The sequence below is a fragment of the Myodes glareolus genome, chromosome 1, assembly GCF_982192425.1.
Source record: "Myodes glareolus chromosome 1, mMyoGla1.1, whole genome shotgun sequence".
Lineage (NCBI taxonomy): Eukaryota > Metazoa > Chordata > Mammalia > Rodentia > Cricetidae > Myodes > Myodes glareolus.
Window position 1 is genome coordinate 128,055,488 of NC_142026.1, and position 26,158 is coordinate 128,081,645.

A 26,158-nucleotide genomic window follows, 5' to 3' on the forward strand; every position below is an offset into this window, starting at 1 on the left:
CGGCATTTCCTCAGGGCTCCAAGTGGCTGCTTTGGGTCAGCTTCCTCTTGAGTGAAGGGCTTCGTTACAGCATCCATATGTTTCCCAGCTCACTCCCTGACCTCGCTTCTTTTTTTCTGGAATCTCTTGGCTTTTTTCATGTTTCCACCCACTAATCCCCCAAAGAGTCTCTAAGTGTTCGCAGCGTATCGCCCAATCATTTTTCAAAAGCTAACCTAATAGAAATTGCTTGAGCTTGACATAAATCGCATAAACATTTTACTTAACCCCATATCCCAAGACAGCTAGACATGGCAGTATGGAAAAGGTAGAAATTTTAAACTTTCTCAAGTTGGCAAGAACATTCCCCTTCTGCCCACACTTGGCATTGTCAACAAGGGTCCATTCACTGGAAGGGTCATCGGTCTCTGTAAAGGCAATATCAATGCTTGACTGCAGCTGTCTCTCTTTGAACCCATCTACGTGGCTTTGAAGCCATGGTCGTGGTCTCCAGCTTTGATTCCAGCTCTGTGGACTTGAGCCAGTTTTCCTGATTTCATTAAATTTTTGGAAAGAACTGAAAGTATGGTATCATTTTATTGCAGCCTTCACATCAATCACAATTTGGGGCGGTCCTGGTGAAAGATGAGGAATTCAGACTGGGAGGCTGGGGAAAGCGGGTCCCGGGGCAAAGGAAGAGAATGCAGTGCTCACTTCGCATGAGTTCAGCCACCTCGACCTTGTGGATTCTTAGCTGGCTTTATTCTAAAGCAGCTTACAGTCACGTGGCCCAAAGCTAGTTACGGGTTGGGGGAGGGGTGGAGTTGAGGGAGCGCACAATTTTAATGAGGCTTCTCTCTCCCTCCCCGCCTCTTCCTCCTTCTCTCTCTTCTCTCCTTATCTTTCTCCCTTCCTCTCGTTCTTCCCTTTTCTTCCTGCCTGTGTCTTTTCTCCTTCCTCTCTGTCTTCTCCCGCTGTCTTTCTCTTCCCTACCTCTGTTCCTCTTTCCCTCACTGCTGGCTCAGTAGGCCCAGGGACTTCTGTGTGCTGGTTGTTCATGGCAAAAGCTAAACATAGAACCTACTTAATAGATTGTCACTCACTCTGCTTTCTCCACTCCCCTGCCGTGAACCAAATCTGCTGTTTTCCTACTCAGTGCTCTGCCCTGGTTTTGCTGCTTTCATCTTTGGAAGCCAAACCCCAATGCTCCCCGTGTTTCTTCTCCCAGCCGCACCCAGGGTTGCTTTCATCGGCAACCTCTGTCCTTGTTCCTATTTACCAACTTGTCCAAAGTCGTTTTCCTATCAAAGTGTCTCTAGCGGCCCCCTTGTCTCGTAGTTAGTGAAGGCACTTGCATACATGCCGTTCGGAGAGCCAGATACAAGGGACAGTATTAAGTACTAAGTCACTTCCAGGTTATTCAGAGTTTCAAGCAGCAAATCCCTCTGCAGGGTCCTGTGGATTCACTGAACGTGACATAGGACTTGCTTTTCCTAGTTGGGCCAACAGTCACCATAGCAATTCCCAAAACAGCAACCAGACACTGCCACTTTCGTGTCAATACGAAGAGCCCGGTTCTGGACTATTGCTTTGTGATGGGGCCACCCTTCCAGGATTCAGATAAATGAGAAGTCACCACATTTACTCTACCAGGCCCAAGTGACATGAAAGTGGCATGTGACTATTGGGATTAAGAGAGAACACCCTCTAGGAGTTAGGGGCTTTGCAACCTGAACAATGGGATTCCATATAGAGCTGTACCTTGGGTCTAGTTAAGTTTATGATGGAAATCCCGCAAAATAGATTATTCGTGGAAAACACTGTGACGGACTCACGTGTCCCACAGCGCTCTTCTGCCATTCCGAATTCACGCCTCTGACTTTTGCTTTGATTCGATGTGTGCTCTGTTGATGCAGTGTCAGAGGACACCTGCGCTGCCCTTAGTCATGGTGTCTTTAAGGAAAGTGATAGACTAACCACGTTCCTCCCAAGTTCTTACACTCTGGTTTGAAACCTTTCTGGCTGTAACACTGTCTCTTAACACAGAGACTGAGAAACATCTCCTGTGCAGGGTAAACAGCACCTTGATATGCTGGGTTCAGAACCATACGGCCTGCATTCTAACGGCTCAGCTCCACTGTGAAAGCATCGTGCACAGTATGTACACCCTTAACTGTCTGTGTTCTAATAAACCTATATTTGTAAAGACGGGCAGCTAGCCAGCTTTCATATGGGGCCTTATTTTACTGACTCAAAAAGAGAGATTCCTCTGATGCTGTGTTTTGGTAATAGCCATGCAGAGATGCTTCAGAATCCCCAGCATCCCTGCATCCCCAGCATCCCCAGGTGCCAGTGGGAATGAGCTGAGAGGGCCTAAAAACGTTCTTTTCTAAAGCAAAGAGCCAGCCATGTTCCTCTGCCCATTGTAATAGTCATGGGCTCCAGAGCAGGGAGGCAAAGCCATGACAGGGAAACCCCCAGCCTGGTGCAGTTTATTCAGAGAATTCTACAAACTCTTCATTGTCACTTTCGCTGAGGTCTACAATGGTTCTGGGAGGGAACCAATGCTACCGCACTGGTAGCATCTGATTGTCCAAGCATCAGATTTGCTATAGTTGTCCAGAAGATTGCCTGGTCATGAGTAAAAGGGCCAGTGGTGGGCTGGAGGAGGCGGTGAAAGGAGGAGTGGCGTGTTCATTGAGACTGGATGCCATTTCCTTGCCATCCCGAGCTATGACAGGAAGAATGCCCAGGGAACATTCCCTGCTATAAAGTGACTTTACGTTGGTGATCTGTGCCTTCTGTATAAGAGGAAACCGCCAGCTTTACCAGCCTGATTTGTGTAGGAAAACAGCTAATGGGCTGTTGGTGTCCATCTGTGTCAGCATGCTGAAGAATGACTCAGAGGCCTGAGCCGTGTTTACTTGAGCATGTGCCATCATGGGAAGCTGTCATTCACCAGGGTCATGAAGAGGGCAGCAGAAGCAGGCACATTGATCTTGATAGTTCTTGTGACAGTGGCGAAGCAATGGAAGAGCTAACTTGTTAAAAAAGAAAGAAAAAAAAACTAAAAGTTAAGAGGAAATTCATTTTGTTTAAGAAATGCAAAAAATACTGGGTAGTGGTAGTACACGCCTTTAATCCCAGTACTCAGGACACAGAGGCAGGTGGATCTGTGTGACTTCGAGGCCAGCCTGGTCTACAGAGAGAATTCCAGGACAGTTAGGGCAATTACACAAGAAACCCTGTCTCGAAAAACCAAAACAGAAAAAAAAAAGAAGAAGAAAGGAAGGAAAGAAGGAAGAGAGAAAGAGAGAGAGAATGCAGAAAATCACAGGCATTGATAAATTTTTTATTAACTATGTATTAACTGTTATTCAGTTTATAACCCAAATAGAAAATGTATGTAACCATATTGCCTGTACATCCTATAATTAGTATTTAGGGAGTTTGTTTTGAGACAGAGTCTTACTATGGAACCCTGGCTGGCCTGGACCTCGCTATATAGATCAGGCTGGCCTTGAACTCACAAAGATTCACTTGCCTCTGCTTTCTGAGTGCTGGGGTTAAAGGTGCCTGCTACTAAATGTGGCCTATAAGTGTTATTTTCTCAAAGCATACATACTATGCTAAACTACACTTTAAATGCAGATGCTCTCGTGCCCTGTTCTAAGTATTACAAACATTTTATGTGAAAAAAATTGCTTTTCCTGTGTTTGTTTTATATATTAGTTGGGTGTTGCCTTGTGAATCTTATTAATGTAATTTTGTTCTTGGGATCCTTATCTTAGAATCTAATTCCCCAGGATATCGTGTTTCTTATAGCGTTGCTCTCTAATTGGTGGGTGGAATTGTAGTTAACTTGAAAGGCTCCATGAGCTTATAAAATTTACACACACATTTGTAAGACAATATTATCTCACTTAATGAGAAATAACACTCTTCAGGGTACATTGCCTGCTGGGAAGATGGAGTTGCAGGATTAAATTGAGCCTCTCCTTGAAATATCGGGAAATATCTGGAAGAAGTTATGAAAAATAATACTTAAAACACTGAGTGTCAGCGGGGATAGAACCCTGATCCCCAGGAAGTAGGAAGCCAGTGAGGAGGGCCCCAGAGCTGATGGTCCTGGCTGTTGTCTAGAAAAAGGTTCCAGTCTAGTGTGTAAGGGGAGGAATCCCAAAGAATAGAAGCTCAGCTTGTCCCCTCATTGAGGACATAGAGAGGATGTCCCTTCAAGAAAATCAAGGCAGCTATCATCTGCATGACGGAATCTCTGAGAGGAAAATGTGCATATGTCAGAAGGCCTTCCTGCATCACTCAAGACAGTACAATCAGTGCACGTATGGAAAAACTACCTGAAGTCGGGAGAGAGGCGCCCGAAAGAATTAAAGGAATCACGTGTGGCTGCTACAAAGGCAGGAAGAGGACAGAGTTGTCAGAATAGTAAAATGTCTCGCCTTAGTGGAAAGGATAAAATGAATCCCAGACTAAACATAACTCTAGTTCTCTCTAACAGAGATTAAAGGCAAAACCCAAAAAGGTCACCTGTGCGGGAGCAACTAAAATAGCTTAACTGGCCCACAATAGAATATAAGACTATATATCTGGGCCAGTGAGGTGACGCCAGTGGTAAAGTAGCCTGCAGACCAGCCGCACAGCCTGAACTTAGCCCTTGGGGCCCACATGGTAGAAGGAGAGAACCGAGTACCCCAGTTTGTCCTCTGGCTGCCATACACATGCATGCATGCATGCATACATACATACATACATACATGTGATTTAAGTTTTCAGTAAACAAACATAAAAACAATGAATATACAACAAAGTAAAACCTGTGGCATTCAATCCAAAATTACCAAGTCTAAAAAGAAATAGGAACATGTCATATGCTGAAGCAAGCCGATGGAAATTAACCCATTAATTTTATAAATGTTATAACTTGTAGAAAGAGACATTGAAAACAGGAATCGGAACACTGAGTGCTCTTGCAGGGGATCAGGTTCGATTCCTAGCACCCTTTGGTGGTTCACAACTTTTTGTGACTCTAGTTCCGGGGGATCTGATGCTCTCTTCCAAATCCCATGGGCACCAGGCACATACGTGATGCACAAACTTACATTGAAGCAGACCCTTGTAGATATAAACCCTTTTTTACGTTACATGAATGTGGACTCTCTCCGCAGATCTTGCCATATTGTGCCGTTAATTTTTAACCATGTTTGTCGTGGGTGACTGAAAACTTTGGGAGGAAAACTACAAATGAGGAAAGACCACTGTGGGTTAAATCTAACAGGGCGGTGGGAAGAACTGAATGCTAATCAGAAAGTAGCCAGAGCTGTGGAACGCCAGCAAAGAGAGGCTAGGAGAGATGGCTCCGTGGCGGAGGGATTGACCACACAAGTGTGAGTGTCTGAGTTCAAATCCCAAAAACTCATTTAAATCTGGACCCAGAATTTCTGTTCTCTCGGTGCTCTGTCAGTGAGGTGGAGAGTGGACCATCTCCAGAAGCCTGTGGGCCAGCTGTCCTGTCTTCCACAGGATCCTGTGCACAGGGTCCTGACTTACACAGTGCTGAGCAGCAGTGTCTCAAAGGGGTGGAAGGTGAGGACCAGTACCCGAGGTTGTCCACTGGCATCCACACGTGCTCTGTTACATACATACCCCCATACACAGACACACACACACACACCATCCATGTACACAAATCAGACACACAATACAAATGTGTTTAATTTAAAGTAGCAGTTTCATCGATGGGCATAATAATCTTGTGTTTGTAGGACAAAATAAAATTCTCAATAAAATGAAGGGCAGGAGAGTCATGAGGGAAATTAGGCAAATCCACCAGCAGAGTCAGAAATTCTTAATCCCCTCTCAGAACAAATAGTCTAAAGTCAATGAAGATGTAGAAGGCTTGAATATACTACAATTGTGCTTGACCTAATTGGCATCTCTAGAACGCTCCACCCAGCAGCAGCAGCAGAGCGCAAATTCTTTGCAAATGTGCGTAGAACATTTGCCAAGACTGGCTACGTTCTGAGCCACAAAACTGGTCTCAATAAATTATAAAGGATTCAGATCACACCAAGTTTGTTCAGTAACCACAATGGAATTAAATAAGAAGTCAGGACTGAAAGATAGCTGGGGAATCTCCAAGTATGTGGAAACCAAGCAGGCTCTAGTGATAGCATGTCCTCACCAGTCATCTGCCCCATAAGGATGTGTACTCTGGAACGAAAGGGAATTCTCAGTGCAGAGATCATTTTTTAAAGTGTTTGTCTGATTTCTTACTGATAGTGCTTTTGTTCATTTGGTTTTGGTTTTGTAGATAGGGTTTCTCTGTGAGGAGCAGGCTGTGTAGACCAGACCTGCCCGACCCACCTGCCTGTGTGCTGGGATTAAAGGTGTGTGCCACCCCTTCCCCATCAATCAACCTTTAGTTTTATTTTTATGTTTATGGGGGTTTTGCCTGCATGGATCTCTTGTGTCACATCCATGCCTGGTGCCTGTAGCAGCAAGAAGAAGGTATAGAATCCCCTGGACCTGGAGTTACACGTAACTGTTGGCCACTGTATCATATTGGTGATCAAATCCTGTTTTTCTGAAAGAGCCATGGGTGCTTTCAACCACTGAGCCATCTCTCCCCTCCCTTGTAGTGTTTTTAAGCAACTTAGGGAACAAAAGGCTTGTTTCAACTTATACTTCCATGTCACAGCCGATCATTGAGAGAAGGCAAGGCAAGGCAAGAGCCAACGCAGAGACCATGGAGGACCTGCTTACTAACTCCCTCCCTCCCTCTGCTTTGCTCAGCTATCTTTCTTACCCATCCCAGGCCAACCTACCTAGGAATGGTACCTCCTAAAGAGGGTTGGGCCCTCCTGCATCAATGATCAATTAGAATGCCTCACACGTGTGGCCACAGACTAACCGGATGTGGGCGATTCTTCACTTGAGGCTTCCTCCCCCTGGGTGACTCTTCGTTTATGTGAAGTTGACTACCAAGATGAGCTGTCAGAAGTCCATCCCTTGTTAATTTCACACACCCACGAATCACTTTTAAACCATAATTTTTCCTCTCTTGCTTATTGCTTGGAAATATTATAATATAAAACAGAGTAAGCTTTAAATGTCCACAGTCTTTTAAAAATTCAAACACTTTAAAAGTTTGATATAGCTTTAAAATATCCAAAAACCTCTTTAACGGAGAGTCCATGTAAAATGAAAAACAAATTAAACACATTTTTTCCTCCAAACAAGGAAAACCAGGGCATCAAAATAATCAGTTATGCAAAACCAAAATCCAATCGTGTAGTTCCAAACATGTAACTCTGTCTGCCGTGTGGGATTCACTCACAGTCTCAGGACTCCACAGGCCCTGAGCAGCTCTGCTTCTCTGGCTTTGCTGGCTGGAACACACACAGTTGTCTTCTAAGTCGGGCCAACTCCACTCCACACTTCAGCCATCCTTGGTTCTCAGTGCCAGGTCCTGGCATCTCCAAAATGTGACAACCTCCACGGCATCAGGGGCTACACTTCCACCCATGGCCAGGGACTCCAACCCTAGTGCCAAGCTTCAGTTTTTCTCCATGACCCCTTCAACCTTGGGTTTTTCATTAAAACGTTCACTAGTAGTAGTAGTTAAGGAAATGCAAATCAAAATCACAGTGGATTACCCTACGTAGCCATAAGACTGTCAAATAATTTTTTTTTAATTTTGGTTTTTTGATAACATGGCTTTTCTGTGTAGTTCTGGCTATCCTGGAACTCAATATTATGCCCTGTTGGCCTTGATCTAACAGAGATCCACCTGCTTCTGCTTCCTGAGTGCTGGGATTAAAGGTGTACGTCGCCACCACCCAGCGAGAATGTCTAAAATTTAAAAAGATTCATCACATCTATTGCTGGTGAGGATATTTTAACTGGAATTCCAGACTCTGCTGGTAGGAATTTATAGTAGTATAAGCAACCCGGAAGACGGTTGGTGGGTTCTTTTTTTTTAAAAAAAAATTAAGCGTGTAGACAAAGGGTGGGGTGTCACTCAGAGGTATTGTTAGTGCCTGACCTTATGAGACCCTAGGTTCAAAACGCCATGTTGAAAACAAAGCAAAGCAAAATAAAACTTAAATAAAAACCTACTATATGACCACACCATTTCATTCATAATATTTACTTGAAAAAACAAATAAGGTAGATGCCCATGTAAAGACCTGTGTATGGATAGTCAAAGCAACTGTTCGCTGTGTGTGCTGGGACTCAGACCTGGGGTCTTGTACATGCTAAGCAAGTACTCTACCACTGCACTGAGTCTGAGCTCCACAACAGTTTGTTTGTACCGCGGCACACCTTGGCTTTATATTCGGATATATGTGATTTATTACAAATCAAGTTTGTCAATAAACTGTTTTGATAATGCAGTTGGGTTTGCAAAAATTACAGGAAGCCCTCAGGAGGCTAAGGCAGGAGGATTAGGCTCAAGGTCAGCCTAGACTACATATAATGCATAACCCTGCTTCAAAAATCAAAAACCATTGTTAGAGGAACAATCTAGTAAGTCTAACATTCAAATAATTAAAATTTAAAATAGGCAGTTGAAACCAAAGAGGGAGAGGTACAATTGTGAAAGAAATAATCCTCCCCAGAATTGAAAGAGTTTCTAATCAAAGGGGTCACCAAGATGAATTCATCGACTCACACCACCACACCTTATCATTGAGAACAAAAGAACACTGCTCAGAGAGAATGCTAAAACTCGTCCAGGAGAATGAACAATCATTTGTGCACGGTTGATCCAGAATCACGGTAACATGGACCTTCTCAAAGTGACGAGGAGGCTAGACTACAGGAGAACATTGTCCCCACACTCTGAACAAAATTCTTAGCGATATCTCTATGTCCAGCCAAGCTATCTCTCCGTGTGCTAATCATTAATGTAAGCCTCGTGGCCATCAGGATGCTGCTAGAGGAGCACTGGGGTCACCTAGGGTCATCGTGGGTGTGTCCAGTACAATACGGGTCAAGGAAATGGAAACCCAGGCAGCAGAAAGACTCTATTGATTGTGGAACAGGAAGCGCCCGCTGTGGGGTTTGTTTTAATAACCCTCCAGGATGACGATGCCAGAAGGATGGCACCAGAGAAAATTAATCTTTTCCTTGAATGCATTAAGAGATGAGTTAGAGGACTGGAGCGATGACTCAGTGAGCCCTGAGTTCAGCTAAACAGCATGTTAATGTTTAACGTTAAAGCAAAGCAGGTGCTTCATCCAAGAGCCGAGGAAGCAGAGATAAGAGGAATTGAGCTCTGGCCAGCCAGACCAGCTAGGCCGTTGTGCTGCAGGCGTGGTGAGAGATCCCATCTCCCAAAATAGGGGAAAGAGAGCATGAGGAAGAAACCTGAAGGGGGCATCTCTGCAGGCTCACAGGATACACACAGAACTCAGTGTTTGGGCAGGCAGACCGTAGTCCTTTCAGGAACCATGATGGCTTTGCTGTGCATATTTACATAATCCTAACCCAGCCTGACCTTAGTTAGGGACCCAAGGGGCCAGATGTGGGAATGTTGAACTGTCAGTTCTCCATATCTACATTGGAAAGCCAGTGGGTAAAACCTGAATCTGCAAGGCTAAGCAAACAGTGTAAACGGAATGTGTCTTAGGGTGTCTGTTACTGCGAAGAGACACCTTGACCATGGCGACCCTTATAAAGGAAAAACATTTCATTGCAACTGGTTTACAATTTCTGGGATTTAGTCCATTATGACAGTGTTGGGAAGCATGGCATCATGAAGGTATACATGGTGCCGGAGGAGCCAAGAGTTCTACATCTGGATCAGCAGGAAGAGAGAGTGAGGCCTGGACCTGGCTTGAGCTTCTGAAACCTCAAAGCCCACCCGCACTGAGACACTTCCTCCAATAAGGCCACACCTACTCCAACAAGGCCACCTGTCCTAACCCTTTCCAGTAAAGCCTCACCCTTCAGCCCTGTGGGAGGCATTTTTTATGCCCACTTACCAAGAAAGAAACAGCCAAGAGTTAATGGTGTCTTCCCCTTGGGAGCAGCAGTTGGGGTAGGCAGCTTGTCATTTTTATAATAAGCAGTCTGGAATGATGTAACCTCTTAAGCCAAATACGTGATTCATTTTGGCAAAAAATTAAATTAGAAAGAACAAGGATTGACCGTCTTGTTCTCTTACTGTTTTTTCTCTTCTCCCTGATTAGTGCTAAGGATTGAACCCTGGTCCTCGTGCATTGGTATGAGCTGTGCCATCCAGCTACACTCCTCGCCCCTCTCCTTATTTTTAATACTTGTATATGTGAGCAAAAGAGGGAGTCACAATTTGTGACTGAGTTAAATAGAGTTGGTCTTCACGTTTCCCTATCTTCCACCTCCGGCATCCACCCAGAGAAAGATGGTCTTACCGGCAAAGTTTGGGCATGTGTGACTCTGGCGGCTCCGTGGCGTCTCTTCGACTCCACCCTTCTTTCTACCAGAATTTAGCCTACCTTTCCCTGCCTACCTAAGTTCTGCCTTGCTATAGGTCCAAAGCAGTTTCTTTATTCATTAATGGTAATCACAGCATACAAAGGGGATTCCCACATCCCAAAATCCATGTAGTAGAAGGAGAGAATTGATTGCCGCAAGTTGTTCTCTGTCCTCCACATACATGTGTGCTATGGCATACTACATACATACATACATAGCTGCTGTTCTTTATTTCACAGATAATAGTAAAACAACCAAGTGAGCAATGTGTGTCAGTCGCCTGCCTAGAGTCTTTTCTTACTTTATCTCCATAGTGTAGATGTTGTCGCACTGTATTTACTTATGACTGATGAAGGCTCAGTGAGTTAATTGCCCAAGGGCCATACCTATCAGTGAAGCAGAAGCCCTTCCCACCAGTCCTGACCTGGTTCCCATAGTTACCACCCTTCCAGATAAACTGCTGACCCATCTAGAGACAAGGTCCTCACAGATTCTTCTCATTGGTACCAGGAGCGCGGCACAACTGCACTGAGCATCTCTGCAGCTCTCTCTGCATCTGTAGAGGGATGGAGGAAAGACGGGTCATCCTTCAACTACCACAGGGCTACTGAGGAGTTCAGGATTGATGGTGACCACGACGTGGGGGAAAACAACAAGGACCTCTATAGAAACCAGGGCAACATGGGACGAGCCACACAAAAATGTGTATCTCTGGGGGAATAGATCTAACAGAGCATGCACATGAAGAAGGACCAGCTAGCTAGTCAATATGGCCTTGCCTTAGAATTCTCTTTCTTAAATTTTGCTAACCCTCTAGAACAATGGTCCTCAATCTTTCTAATGCCTAGCCTTTAATACGGTTCCTGTTGCAGTGAACCACCCCCAACCATAAAATTATTTTGAAGCTACTTCATAACTGTAATTTTGCTACTGTTATGCATTGTAATGTAATGTAAATATCGGATATGGCACCCCCACCCCAAAGGGGTCCTGACACACAGGTTGAGAACCACTGCTCTAGAATTAATTAGCCAAAAAATGTTGCTATAGTTATAGCCAGCTATAACTATAATTCCTTCAGCTCCCCAAAGATTTTGGGTGCGTGTGCGATTTGCCGGGGGGTGGGGGGGCAGTCAAACCCGGGCCCTCGAGTCTACTAGGTCAGCACTCTGCTGCTAAGTCATACCCCAGCCCAGAAGATTTTAACTGACTGTGTAGGTAATTCTTCAGTGAGCTCATTCAAGTAAGAACTCTTCACAGACTTCAAATTGGTGTGAATAAGCCCTGCTTGATCTTAAAAAAAAAGTAGCAGGAAGATCTAGGTACTTATTCTATTAATACCACTTTAGAGATGCTTGTGTCTTACAGTCGGAAGGTATTGTGACTCCCTACAGTGTCTTATTCCAAAAGACAATCTTTGCAAAGGTGCTGGCCGTACTATATGCTAACACAATTCTTTTTGTGTTGGGGGGGTGGGTTTTTTTTGTTTTGTTTTGTTTTTGGGCAGGGTTTCTCTATGTAGTCTTGTCTTTTCTGGAGCTCACTATGTGGCCCAGGCTGGCCTCGAACTCACAGAGAGATCTGCCTGCCTCTGCCTCCTGAGTGCCAGGATTAAAGGCGTCACCGTGATTGGCTGCTAACACCAGTCTTAAGCAGACATTAACTTATGCGTACATTTTGACTGTATGTATGCCCAGTGCTTAGAGAGGCCAGAAGAGAGTATCAGATCCCCTGGAACTAGAGGTCTAGACAGCTGTGAGTCACCCAGGTCATCAGGCTTGGCGGCAAGCACCACTGAGCCATCCTGCCGGCCCTAATGTACATTTTCTAAACATTTGACAGAAAGTGAGGTTTCTCATGGTCAGAAAAGATTTGGGAGATTAGCTGTAGTTAAAGTCAGGGTTGCTGGGTGGTGGTGGCACCTGCCTTTAATCCCAGCACTCGGGAGGCAGAGGCAGGTGGATGTGAATTCGAGGCCAGCCTGGTCTACAAAAGCTAGTTCCAGGACAGGCCCCAAAGCTACACAGAGAAATCCTGTCTCAGGAGAAAAAAAAAAAAAATCAGGGTTCTGAAGACAAAAAGCTTTTTTCAGTCTTTGCACAAGCACCCATTAAAGTGACATGGCAGGAACGTTGATTTACTGGCTCCTTGGCTATTTTAAGCTGGAGCACAGAGTTAGCACAGAGCCCCACTGACCCCAGGCCTGTGGCCAGAGGTCAATTCCCAGGGGCTCTCCTTTTTCTCTCTCTCTCTCTTTCTTCCGTAGCGCTTCGCAGAGTCTGGTCTGGGAGCCGCACTCTGCACTTGGTGCGAGTGTTCACGGTCTTGGTAACATAACTATACATTGTGCTTCCTCAGCAGGAAGAGTGGACACGGCTGTTTATCCACAGGTCTGAGAGTCTCTCACTCTACAGATCCTGTGGTTTCTGGTCTGCTGTCCCTTGTCCCAAATAAGCAGTCTCGATTCTCAGAAGTGATTGCTGCATCCTTGGAAAGGAATGTGGGAATCTTGGCATCCCACTCATGTCTCTCCCACTTCAACGAAATAAGCTGAAAAAAAAATGGAAGAAAGACAACTCTCACTTCCTGTCGCTTAGTAGCTTGGCTAGGTTTTTGTCCCAAGATTGTGACAGAAGTAGAATGACCAGAAGACACGTGGCCACCCATATCTCTGGCTCTAGGAACCATAGGCTCCCGTTCTGCCTTGAGGGTCTTAGTCCCCCACCATCTGAGAGTCCACGGGGAATAAGCCGCGCCCCATATAGAAACAGTCGTTAACAAGCAGGAGGTGATGTGAGATTCTCCTTATTTACCTTAGACACTGTGGTTGGTAACTTTGTCACACGGTCCCAAATACACTTCCTTTATAGGATCTTCCTAAGTTTTGTCACCTCGAGTGACTGTGAGCCTTGCCAGCTGTTAGTAAGGAAAGTGGCAGCCTTAGGAACAACTGCCGCCACGTCTCCAGAAATTCCTCCCTGCAAGGGATGCCTTTGACCCGGAGATGCAGCAGAAACACTGTGGCCAGCATGATCCAGCCTTTCTTCAGTCAGCCTGGTGTCGTCTCCAAGTCTGGAACCCACAGATGATGGAGGCACCTTGGAATACTTTCTATGAGGACCACAGAGCGCCCATTACAATGCACCTTATAGGGAAGTTATTATTGAATTCTTGGTACATCGTTACCCCGACCCCTGCAGGCGGCCATGTATGAATGGCTTGCGCTGGCTGTCCCAGCACAAGCAGCAAGCATAGCTTCCTTCCCATGGCCTCCTGTCGGTAGGGAAGCACAGTAGTAACCAGAGAAACGTCAGCTCCATGCTAGGAACCTGCCTCTTAAGAAGGTAAGATGAACACCACAGCAGGTCCCCAGCCACCAAGTCAGGTGTCCGAGCTTACCCTCAGTTTACCGTCTGAGAGCCAGAATGGGATGGCCCACTGGTGTGTGACAAATTGGACCCCAATTTCGCTAAGAAGTCATTGTCACCATGAGACACTTGTGTTACAGTCCTGTGTAGGTGGCAACAGTGTCCTGGACCAGCTAGCACCACACTGTTGCTCCTTCTCCTTGCTCTGCCTCAGTTTCCCCACTGCCACACCCCTTGGGCAGCAGCAGATCAAGGGGAGATAGCATTTGAGGTGTTAAACCCTTCTGAGCTGAAGGGGAAACAGAGGAACTGTGGGTACCATGTGAGACTTGCTTTCCAAGTCATGGTATGTGTCTGTGTCCCCTGGAGTCTTGTGGTCCCAGGTGCCCACCCAGTAGGTCTATGGCTTTGAATTTCCACCAGGCTCCTAGGGCTCTGGCTGAGAAGAGTTCCTAAAGGGGGTGGGGGGGCAGGAGTGAGAGAGGGGAGCAGGCGGTGGGAACTCCATTCCAGCTTCTATAGCTCTCTGCAAAGATCTGATGAGGAGTGGGGAGAGGCAGGCAGGTGAGCGCTAACCCATCACAGCCTAGCAAAGAGTGTCTGGGGACAGGGACAGGCAAGACGGCCTGAAGTGCCAGGAACCAGATGCTGCCTCTGCCTGTGATGCGGTTGGAAGACACCACGGGAATTCCCGAATCCTCTGATTGGCAGCACAGATCATGGGAGCAGTGTGTGAATGGGATACCTGCCTGCTCTCCTAGTAAACCTGGGCCTTTTGCCGCAGGGGACAAAATGACAGCGCTAGAGGTCTCAGTTCAGCAAAGCGGAGGAGAGCCACATTCCGCCCCCAGCTGGCCATCTCCTCAAGCACTTACTGTTGTAGCTTGTGAGCCTCTCACCTTGCTAGGCCTGGTGGCCCTTGGCCTGTGACCTGAGGACTTGGGAGATAAATCACAGGAAGATCAGGAGTTCAAGGTCAGCCTGGGGTACCTGAGACCCTATTTGGAAAAAAAAAAAAAAAACAGGCCCCACCAACCCCCGCCCCAAACAAACAAACAAACAAAAACTCTAAAGTGAGGAGAAAGCAGGATCTACTTCAGAAGGTGCTGGAAGCTGGATGAAGCTGGCTGTCGTCAAGTGCCACTCCAAGGGGATGACACAGAAACATGGAACTTGACCAGCCACGTCCTTGCACAGGTTGTGTGGCGTGTATTACCTGTGCAACCTTGGACATGTAGCTTCCCCTCTCTAGATCTCACTACCCTCCCCAGTGTGCCATGGAGATTTTTTTAAAAAATGCTTCTTGCAGAGGTCACTGAGAGAAGAAAATGGGGAACACGCTCAGCTCTGTGCCCAGGTCTAAGCGTCACATAGGAGTTCCTGTTGGTAGGGAAGCCAGTTAGTTCACCAGGTGTCTGGAGGGTGGGGTTTGTACTGCACCCACAGGCTTTGGCTTGGACAAAAATCCTTGATGGTTGGTGAGGAGGCATGGATCTCAAGTTCTGTATGCAAATTTGACTTAGAAAAGAGGCTTTGAAACTCAATGGTGGTTGCTACGTCCTGTGGGACCACACGGGAGGGTAAAAGGGCTACATTTGGGAGGAGGTGTCCTGTGCTGTCTGTATTTGGTTTCCTTGCAGGGCGAAGGCAGGGGCCAAGCCAACAGGGCTGCCTGTGTCCACAACCTGATGTTCTGTGGGGCTGTCATGAACTGTGCCGTTGGTGTCTTCAAGTGAGCAGCGCCGTGATTAATCACTGTGCGGACTGGGCTCACGAGCGGTGCTCTGTTTTCTCTTCCAGATGAGCACGATGCCAGGACTGCCCACCCGGCCCTGCTTTTACGATATAGACCTTGACACAGAATCCGAGCAGGTGAAAGGCTTGTTCTGATGGAACGACACACCCACAGGACCCGAGCCAGGTGGGTTGCTGTGACTTGGCTCCGGCTGCCAACTCAAGCGCTTTCTTGTGTTATCTTTCTCGTGTTTATTATAAGCGTGATCAAATAAGTAACTTGTTTCCTAGGTCACCACAAGTTCGTACCTAAAAGCTGCCTGGGACTTGGGTCCCCTCTCACAAGTGGACATGCCCCCGGTGTACCTGGGCTTGAGTCCAGTCGAAGTTAGAGCGCGCCATCTCTGATTATGAACTTGAATGAAGTGCTTCTTGTCCTAAGAATGGCCAGTGTCTACTGTCATTTACACTAACTTCCTCCCTTACTACCGCACATCTTGGTACAGAGTCCCAGCTGTGTTAAGGAAATCTTGGTTTTATTTCTTAAGGATGCCATAGCAAAGTACCACGGACTGTGTAAGTTAGAATAGAGCTGTGTCCTGCTGTCCTGCAGGCTAGAAGTTCAGGGTCAGCGTGGTAGCTGAGCAGGTGTCCTGCTCTCTCTGAGGGCTGCCATGGCATCTTCATCACCATGTCACTGGGTCCCTACCTCTTTGGTTTTCTGTACCTTCTCCTTCTGTGTTTCTGGCCTTCTGCGTTCTCTTTTTCTCCCAATCACACCCACCCTTTTTTTTTTCTTCTTTTTTAGTTTATATGTGCATGTGTTGTTGGTGGTGATTTGGGGTTATTTTTGGTTTTTGAGATGAGACTTCACTAAATAGCCCAGGCTGGCCTTGAACTCATGATGCCTCTCCCTCCCAAGGGCTAGGCTAGTACTTTGACCTCTTCTCCTAAGGACCCCAGGTAATTAGAGTCAGGCTTAGATTAACTTGGTTATTCTGCCAAAAACCCTGCTTCCCAATGCAGTCACGGGGTCACTGTCACTGCGCCCAGAGACAGGATTCCTACATACCTTTTGGAGAACACAATTCAACTCTTGACTATGGTTGGAATCTTCTGCCTCTGGAAAGTCACATACAATGAATAACAGGTCTTCCTTGAGACACAGGATACTGGAAACCTTTCTGGACTCTGGCCCCACAGTAGAGCTTTTTAGGCCACTCAGGGCTGGGGCATATGGGCCTTATTCCTGTCCATCCCACGGTGTTGAAACAATACCTGCTGGCTTCTGGCTTGGCTGCCCCGCTAAAGAAAATGATCACTCTTCCAACATTTCTGCTCAGAACTCCCAGGCAGAAGTCGTAAAGGTTCTGGGGGTCTCCCTTTATATCCATATATTAACGTGTCCTCACCATATTCCCAGGGTTCCCCAAACTTTCTCTCAATTCTCTTCCTTAGCCCAGAACCCATCCTTCTTGGCATCACACCATGTTCTGGGCCTCTGAGTGAACTCGTTTGACCCAAATATCCTTCAACACCTCTGAGTTAGGACCCTAAGCTGGATGCAGAATTCCCATCTCTTTGGAGTTCAGCACTAATATCTAACCGTTTTATGGGTTTGGGGGCGCTGATGTCTGGGAGTGAACTTACACTTGTGGAAATGAAAGAACAACCTGAGGAGTCCTGCTCGGGAGCTAGCCAGAGTGTTGCTGCTGTTGTTCGTTTTAGATAGGCTTTCCTACCGACAGGTAGCCTGCCAAGTAAACTACCTGGGTGGCCAGAGAGTCCCAGGAATCCTCCTGCCTCTACCTCTCCAACCCTGGGATTACAAACACATACCCCTATACCTGGGAATTCCTGTGTGTAGGCTTTGGGGATCGATCTCAGGCCCTCATGTTTACAAAGCCCCCTTTGGTGTTTTGAGAGGTTCCTTGTTTGTTTTGATTTTGGTTTTCTTCCTATAAATGTTTTTTTTAATTGAATGATTATGGTCTGGGCTCTGGTGAGAAAAGCAAGGAGCCTCTTCAAAGGACTCCTATTGAGCTGAGGTGTGGGATAGCCGACTCCATGCTATCAGTGGTGCTTCGGTGCCTGTGTGTGTTTGTCACTGAGAAGTGGGAAACGTCAGCCATGGCCGCATGTTTTATCTTCATCATCCTGGACAAAGAACACCCCCCTCCCAGGATGACATCAGACGAATGGTTTAACAAAGGAACCCATCGGCTTGACCTTTGGTGACAGTGCTATTTCGGTCTTCTGTTGTGTTGTGCTCTGTGTTGGAGTTCCCAGCTAGGCCTTGGGAAAATAATAGTAGTGTTCCTTTTAAACCAAAAGGTGAACCTCGCCCTAATTTCTTTCATGTCGAGAACTCTATATGGTACATATATGTCACTTGTTTCCAGAACCAGTGTGAATGAATCTCTCATCTCTGATGAATAATATTTTTTCCAGACTTTTGGTCAGTTTTTATTTGTTTTCAAAGTAGATCATATGAGCCCAATGCCACAACAATAATAATAATAATAGTAGTAATAATAATAATAATAATTACGACTGAGGTAATGCCAGGGATGTGCCACCCTTGGCTATACCAATGCATACACATAAATAAATTTCTTGTGGCTTAGCCTATATGTTCCCTGGCAAGCCCCTCCTTCAGATTTTATCTGAAGATGAAGTAGCCCGGGAATGGTGGCTCTAGGTATTAATCCCAACATTTTGGAAGTAGGGACAGAAGGATGAGGATTTCAAGGTCATCTTGACTACACAGTGAGTCCCAGGTAACCCTGGACTGAACAAGAACCTATCAAAAGCTAACGTGGGAGGAGCTGGAGGAATGGCTCGCTATTTAAGAGCGCTGTTGCTCCTGCAGAGGACCCACGTTTGGTTCCCAGCACCTGTACTGGAGGGGCTCACCAACCCCTTGCAACTCTAGTTCCCGGGAGATCTGCTGCTCTCTCTGTGGACAAGCTGGGATGGACAGACAGACGGACGGACACCCACACACATGCTGAATTTTAAAATGCATAATTAAAATGGAGCAGGGGTCTGTGGCAACGACCTTCTGACATGCCAGATACTCTGCTCAGCACCTCACACTGGCGGTCCCCATATCTACAGCAGGTATAGTCCTAGTATAAACTACAGAGGCTTCAGGAAGATCGCTCCTCTGCATGTGGTCACGGAGAGGAGGTGTCTGAGGGCAGTGAGCACCCCCACCGCACAGCGCTTCTGTCATCGTAGCTAGTGTGTGCCGTTTAGCCACACCAGTCGACGAGCAGAGAGAGGTCCAGCCACTGAGGTATGATGTTTCAGGGCTGTGACAGCACAGACCCAGAGAGGTCAACACACTGCACAGCTAATGGCTACAGAAGCCAAGATCCAACCCAGATAAGCCAGCTCACAGCGTGACCCAGCCCTGATCCAACCCAGATAAGCCAGCTCACAGCATGACCCAGCCCTGACACCCCATTCCCTACATCAACTTAGGCCCATTCCAAAAGATGGTATCAGCTGGTGAGCAAATGTGGGTTATTTTTAAAATAACCAAAGTTAAGTGCTTGGGTATTCAACTCCGAGCCCGAAGTTTATCGAAACTGGGTGTAATAGGACCACAGCGATGGGACCATCTTTTACCTCACCCTCTACTTGAATGGCATTGCTTCTCGTTTATCCAAGGCTGCTGTTTTGTGAAATGACTTAATACCATTCTAGGCTCGCTGGGCAGTAGTTCAAACCCCATCATTTGACTCTGCTGGAACAATTGAAAAGGATCTGGTGTCCTCAGATAAAAGCTTTCTACAAATAACCACTCCCTCTCCGTGGCTTCTGTGACCTGCTCCTGTAAATATTGTCCCTGCTTCCCACGCCTCTCTGCTGCGGCAGTCCAGGGCCACTTCTCTCTATACCTAGGGGTCTGTAGCTGTTGAGGGTGCATGGGGAAAAAACTCAAAAGCGTTTTCATCTTGGACAAGGCTCCAGCATCGAGAATATGCTTCCTTTGTCAGCACACTTTATTGCCACGTGTCATTCTAGACTTTCAGCAGCAGGACAACACAGCCACCGTCCTTCAAGGGATACAGAGGGACTTACACCTGTGACCCACCAGGGGAGAAGGAGAGCTAATGACTACCTTCCTTCTGCCCCCTTCTCGCCTTTCCTGCCTCCCTCATTTTCCACCCAAGAAACATCATGAGACTGAACGTGAACGTGAGATTCTAAGAGTCACCAGGGCTTGAGCCCAGTCCCTTTTGTCGCAAGACTTCACTGGAGTTCTCTTGCTATTGTTAACCTGAGGCATGACTCATTCTTTTGGATGTCACTAAATAGAAATCTTTCTAATAAGTTTGGGCCTCGTGAAATCCACCCTGTGTTTCAGTTGTCTGCTTCACCGTGTTGGTGTTTCAGGGGATGGGGTGGTGTGCTCCTCTCTCGTCTGCCGGGTTCTCGTTCTCAGCCTTTATTGTATTTCTAAACCTACGAATGCTCCGCCAATAAAGTCTAGCAGACTTCCTGGAAGACTCAGGTACTCTCCCTCCAATCCGCTGAGCACTGTTTAGTATGCGCTGGGGTCCACTCTGGTTCCGCTGTAAACACCAGTGTTTTGCCAGAAGTTTCTTTTCTAGAGTTGCACCAATAGAAAGAATGCCAGCCCAAGCTCATTTCTTCCCTAATAGAGGGCAGAACTAGATCAAACTACTCTTGTGTCAGCTGGCCGCATACATGCCTTTCCGTGGGCAGACCTGTTCAACCCCAACTCCCACATCGAAGGGGACTCCAGAGGAGGGCCTCAGACCTGTGATTTGAATTTTGGAATTTTATCTTTGCTCCACCACTGCAGTGAGCACACACTTTTTCTTTCCCCCTCTTGCAGGCAGGTATCCAAGATAATAGCAGCCCTGGCTATTTAGTCCTTTCTGGCATCTAACGACTGTGAAGACTGTCTTCCTTATCTAGCTTAGGTATCAACTGTGGTCTTCTTAATTCCCCCCAAAGGGAACTTTGGGGGCACAACACACTTACTGAAATAGAACATTTCACATATGAATTTTGGACTGAGAATGTGGATCAATGGTAGAACATAGCCTAGCATGACCTAAGGTCAATCTTCAGCATCGGAAGGTGAGGCGTTTTTCATATATTCATCTTCTTAACTTTGTTCCCAATGGATCACCTTCCAAGGTTGTTCCTCCATTCAGAATAAGTAATAATTCATTTTTACATCTTCACCTTAGCTGTTGCCCCCACCCTCGTTCCCATTTATAATTAGACTTTGCGTGTTTTTGCCAACCCTTCAGCTTTCCTTACATGTGGGACCATGTCAGATGTTTGTGGTGCATGCCTGTAATCCAAATCCTGGGGAGGCACGCAGGTTGCAAGTTCAGGCTTGGGCTACACAGTGATCACATGTCTTACAAAAAGAAAAAAAATGTGGAACAGAGACTCTTCTCTGAACACAAAGCCATAGGACACAAAGTCAGCAGCTAGCCAACCAGTGTCCATTTCTCACCTCAGCAACCAGGAAATTCTTACCACATCAAGGGCATCTCTCTCCAGCCCACAGGGGCCCCTTCCTCTGCCCAGCAGTGCCTCCCCTCCCGAGGACTCCCTGTCTCCTCAGAGAGGCTGCTGTGTCTCTGAGCAAAGAGCCAGCGGCTTTAGCAGACAGCCCTCCTTACATGCCATGTTTTCTTTCCATTCATGTTTGTTATGCTTGCTGTGTTTCTGGTTTCTGTTTACTCCCCTGACTTGGACTCTGATGTTGGGGGGTATTTGAAGTTCTGTCCTCCTCTCCATCACTGTCTTCCGTCTTTACACCGCCCGGACATCTCCCCTGTCTCCAGACTGCTCAGTTATCTGTGGGAGGCAAAACTACCCGATTTCAGCAGAATGAACTCCTTTGGCCCACAAATAAATCCCTCCGTGGATAAACTCAGATGAAAGGCTACATACTGGCATTTACATTTTTCCTGGAGTGGGACCATGTTTTCTTCTGGGACTTAGATGTTTTGCTTAGTTATTGTTTTTCAAATATAGTCTGATCACGTTCTTTCTCTGAAAGACTGCAAAGAGCTGGGCATGGGGTCCGTGTCTGTAACCCCACCGTTTGAGAGGTGGAGGCCAGAAGATTGGAAGGCAGGCCTAGGTTACATACTAACCTCAAGGCCAGCCTGGGCTAGAGAAAACCCTATCAAAAAATAAATTAGTACATTTTTTTAAATGCTCGAGAATTCAAGATCTCCCAAAAATCATAACATTTCTTTTTTGCGAGAAGGCAACAAATCCTCAAATGTCCTGGGTCTATTGCTCATCTAAAGACTGTAGGAGTCCCAGGATGCTACCTACATATTATGCAGATCCAAAATCTGTAAGTTGTGGAAACTCTGGACTGTCTTGGGAAGTTCAGAGGTTACCATGTAGTACAGCGCTGACTCACAGTTATGGAGCACTACGTCTGATTCTCCCTGTGCATAAGTGTGAGGTCCATGTTTATTAGGGGTACACTTATATGTGCAAATAAACATGCAATGCATGGAGGCCGGAAGACAACTTTGGATCTCACGCTCCAGGTGCTATACCAGTTTTGACAGTCTCCTACTCAGCCGGAGCACACTAAGAATGGCTGGTCAGAGAGCCCCAGGGATCCGCCTGTCTCTGCCCTGATCCTCGTTTCTCACACGGGAAACATCCCACCCAAGCATCCCAGCCCTGGCTTCTGAATGGAGTCATTTCTCTCCTCTTGGGTTTTCTTTCAAACTATGACATAAGTAAGAACTGAACACCAGAGGAAGAGGCGATTTGGCTCTGAGACACTTTCCCCTGTTTTTCAGGCTCTTCAAACAAAAGGGGGAAAAAAAAAGTCTCCTTGCCTCTTTGCTGCAGTTGGAGAAGAAAGCCAGTTTTGAAATCTGCTTGTTACGCAATGCTGGAGAAAGCGTGAGAGTGGCCAAAGACTGCTTCCTCCTGTGAGATGGATCGTTCCCAGCCAAGCCATGCTCAGTGGAAGGACCTGCGCCTCAACTGGAAGAAGCCAAGTTACTCTCAGTTCCTATAGAGTTTACACCGTTTCTGCTGCTTATACTTTGGAGTGTTTATTTTACGGGGACTGGGGGATTACCAGAGTGTGAAGTAGAAGCTAATGTTTTCCTCAGTGGAGTTTCCTCTTTTGTCTTTTCTACTCTCCTTCTCCCCCCTGGGATGGGATGGGATGCCAGGCCTCGGCTTGCTCAGCTTCGACTGCTAAGCTGTATCTTTATTTTTGTCTTTGAACTGAAAATAAACATGTTTCTAGAAAACCACCCAACCAGTGTTCAGTGCCGAGTAAATCCGCTCTCCCGGCTGTCACTGTCCACGTGACTCTGGTGGGATTGTCACCTGGCAGATTTGTGGAGGAAATCGCAAGTGTGGTCGGCACCTTGCGAATGACAAGGAAACAGTCACAAGGAGAGAAATGTCTGGGCAGCTAAGCTCTTCGACCATGGAAGGTTGGCGGGCCTCTTGGAACAAGGTGTACTGCCTACACAACGGCCTTCAAGTCCCAGGGAAGTCACTTACCTAACACAAGCTTACGACGTTTCTTCTACCATGAATGAATGGCAATGGCCATTCAACTTTCTGGGCCCACAGGGGCAGGAGAGTGCCTCTTAAAGGTCAGGTGATTGGCAAATGTTTTCCCTTTGGTCCAACTGAATGCAAAGTAGAGAATGTTCTATGGCCTGTTCCCTACTTTTTGACCCTTCCTTGTCCCTTTTTCCCCCTTGCAATAATATAAAATTATGTAAAACTTAAAACAAAACCAAGGATTCAGAAACAAACAATAAGTAGTTGTCCCCTAAGCAGGGTAAGTAAAATCGCCACCATAAATATCCTAAATAACCCGGGGCACATCCTGCAGGATCCTTCCTGGGTGCCCTTAGGATGCCCACTCCAGTGACCCTGCTTGGCCCATAAAGTGTCTTTATGCACAGTTTAACTTGTTCCAAAGCACTGTTTGAAAGCTAAAGAGCCCACTCAGAGTGCCTTTCCCAAGTGCCATTTGGCTTAGCGAGTCTACGGTGCCCTTCCTGATCTCTGCTCTTTCTTGGGGAGTTCACCTCTCCACATTCACACTTTCCCTGTCTCCTCGGTCCTTAAATCTATGTGATGCTAAGTCCTCCACAGGATGCAGTCAGGAAACAGTAGCTCATTGTGAGCTGATAGTTAAGGAGTCGCAGGCAGCCACGGGCTCCCTCACCATACATCTGCCATGCCTGCCCCACTATATGGACTGTGTTCTCTTAAACCATAAGCCAAAATAAATCCCTTTCGTCCTTAGGTTCCTTTGTCAGGAATTTAGTCACAAAGGTAAGATGTTAGCATCCAGTCTCCTATGTGGGAAAGCTAAGCAAAATGTCTGTAACTCACCAATTACCTATAAACAGGTTAGTGTCCACAGGCCTGGGCAACCAGCATGGGACATCGCAGAAGGAGCAGGATGATCTAAACTGTGCCTGTTCCTGAAGGGCCAGATCCCCACCCCTTGTCACCTGTTTGTGGGGTACCGTGACAGACACTCCATGTTCTGAACAGAGGACACGCATGGAAAACAGGCTCAGAGATGAATTTTCCAAGGGCCATTTGTGATGACAAAGACTGGGCCCTTCCTTAACAACTCAGTTGGGTACTTGCTTCCTGAAACAGAAGAAAAGAATATAGGAAAGATGACACAAATTGGAACGAGGCCGCAGTGGAACCTTCAAGATAAACACCAAATCAAATACTTAGCTACGTTACCTTCCTGTGAGCTCAGTTTTGTGAGCTAGGTCCTCATGTTCTCCTTCCTCCTCGCACCCATAAGCCCAAGGTAGGCAGCTCCCCAGGTCCAGGGTGCAGCCTCCAAATCTAGCATTGCTTTCTTGAGTCCAGGGTTCTAGGTATTCTAGTGGTCTGCTCCATGAGGCTGCACTAATCGGTCAGGCCCAGTACATTCAAGCTACGTTTGCCCCCATCTGTAGTGTTAGGTGAACACAGATAAACTCCCTGGGCAATTAACAGTAGCACCTGCCCCCCAAGCATTAGCGGTCATGCTTGCCTATACACAGGCTTTACAACCGTTGTTTTAGGAAAGTTGGTCTTAAGATTAGCTCCATTAGAATGACCCAAGCCCCTTTCTAAAAGTGAAGGGTTTGCTGGGGATGTGGCTTGGCTAGTAGCATACCTGCCAACCACACAAGAAGCCCTGGCTCCATCCTCAGCACCACACAGAACCGTCTCTCAGGAACTAGATGGGAAGAGCAGACCGTCAAGGTCACCTTCAGCTGCATAGCAAGTTTGAGGCTAGCCTGGGCTACATGAAACTGTCTCTAAAAAAAAAAAAGTGACGCTTTCCTTTCATTTTTTGTAGTCCGTTCAACCATGGGTTGCTCCTAAAGACTTGTGTTTTAACACATTTACTAAATGATTACTCTCCAAGCTAAAGATTAAGAATTAACCTGACCTCTACCTTTGTATCATCACTGGGCCAGCACTATGCTAGACACACAGGGGGTCTAAATAAATACTCCTTGAAAGGCTGAATGACCATTGATGGCAGCAGTCTCTGGCCCAGTGCCACCCCTCTGATAAATGTCCCTGGTTCAGCCCTGTCAAGTCCTCCCTCCTTCCGAGCCAAGCAGCTCGACTCTTTCCCCCATTGCCTTCCTTTGACTCTCAATCCCCTGCTCCCAGTTTAATTCTTTCCCATGATTTTGACACGGGGTCTCCCTGGGTAGATGTGAATTCATTATGTAGACCAGGCTAGTTTGTAACTTGAGATTCTCCTGTCCCTGCCTACCAGGCCTGGCCCCACCCAGCTCCAAGTTTATTTATGTGACCTCTTAGGAAGGTTCATTTGATGGCAAAGGAGAAAATGAGGTCATCCATTGCTCGCATCCCTGAACCTTGTCTAACAAGCCACCAAGAGCCGAGTACCCACTCAGACTAGACATCAACACAACTTGGAGGATAAAAGGGGAAGAGGGCTGAGGAGGGGCTCCCCAGAAATGTTCGAGAAACCATGAAGTGGGGGTAACAGGAGCTGGTCAAACTGAGGCTGGATCTGGAGGCAAGACTTTGCACCTACCAGCCAGGGGATGCCCTCCGGGCTTTGAGTTCACTTTGGGAAAAATCCCGCTCTGTTGTTAGGCTTTCCGAAGCAGTCTAGCTGGGCCTCTTGAACGGCTTTCCAGACCCAAGCGTTCAGACCTGTTGTCAGACATTCATCTCATGGTTAAGATGACAAGAAAGGCAGATCTGTTCCAAAAATGGCCCGTGCCCCATCTCTGTTTTAGGACGGTCCAGCTCTGAGGAGAGCCGTGTGATCGCTCTGCCCTTGCCTGAGGTTACAATGTTTATGTAACAAATCAGCTCAACTTAAATATTTCTCATCGCGCGGTCAGAACCGCAGACCTCGGCCCAGCGTATCAACACGAATGTCATGTGTTTATGCAGCCCTGTGTGGGCATCTCTGTTTATGCGAAAGGACCCCAAGAGTTCAAAGCCCGTTAATATTTTCAGTCATACATCACATTGCCAACGTGGTTTGCTTTAAAGACGGCGAAGAGGCGATTTCTCAAACC

General features: G+C 46.7%; 1 protein-coding gene across 1 annotated transcript in view; it reads left to right on the forward strand.

The window, feature by feature from the left end:
* Mthfd1l (methylenetetrahydrofolate dehydrogenase (NADP+ dependent) 1 like) overlaps positions 1-22,861 on the forward strand; it is a 174,763-nt gene extending 151,902 nt beyond the window's left edge. Inside the window, exons 27-28 of the mRNA XM_048419753.3 lie at positions 15,630-15,750; positions 22,394-22,861. Coding sequence (XP_048275710.1) covers positions 15,630-15,719 — 90 coding nt within the window. The 3' untranslated portion in view covers positions 15,720-15,750; positions 22,394-22,861. The remainder of the gene's footprint in view (positions 1-15,629; positions 15,751-22,393) is intronic.
* The last annotated feature ends 3,297 nt before the right edge of the window (positions 22,862-26,158 follow it).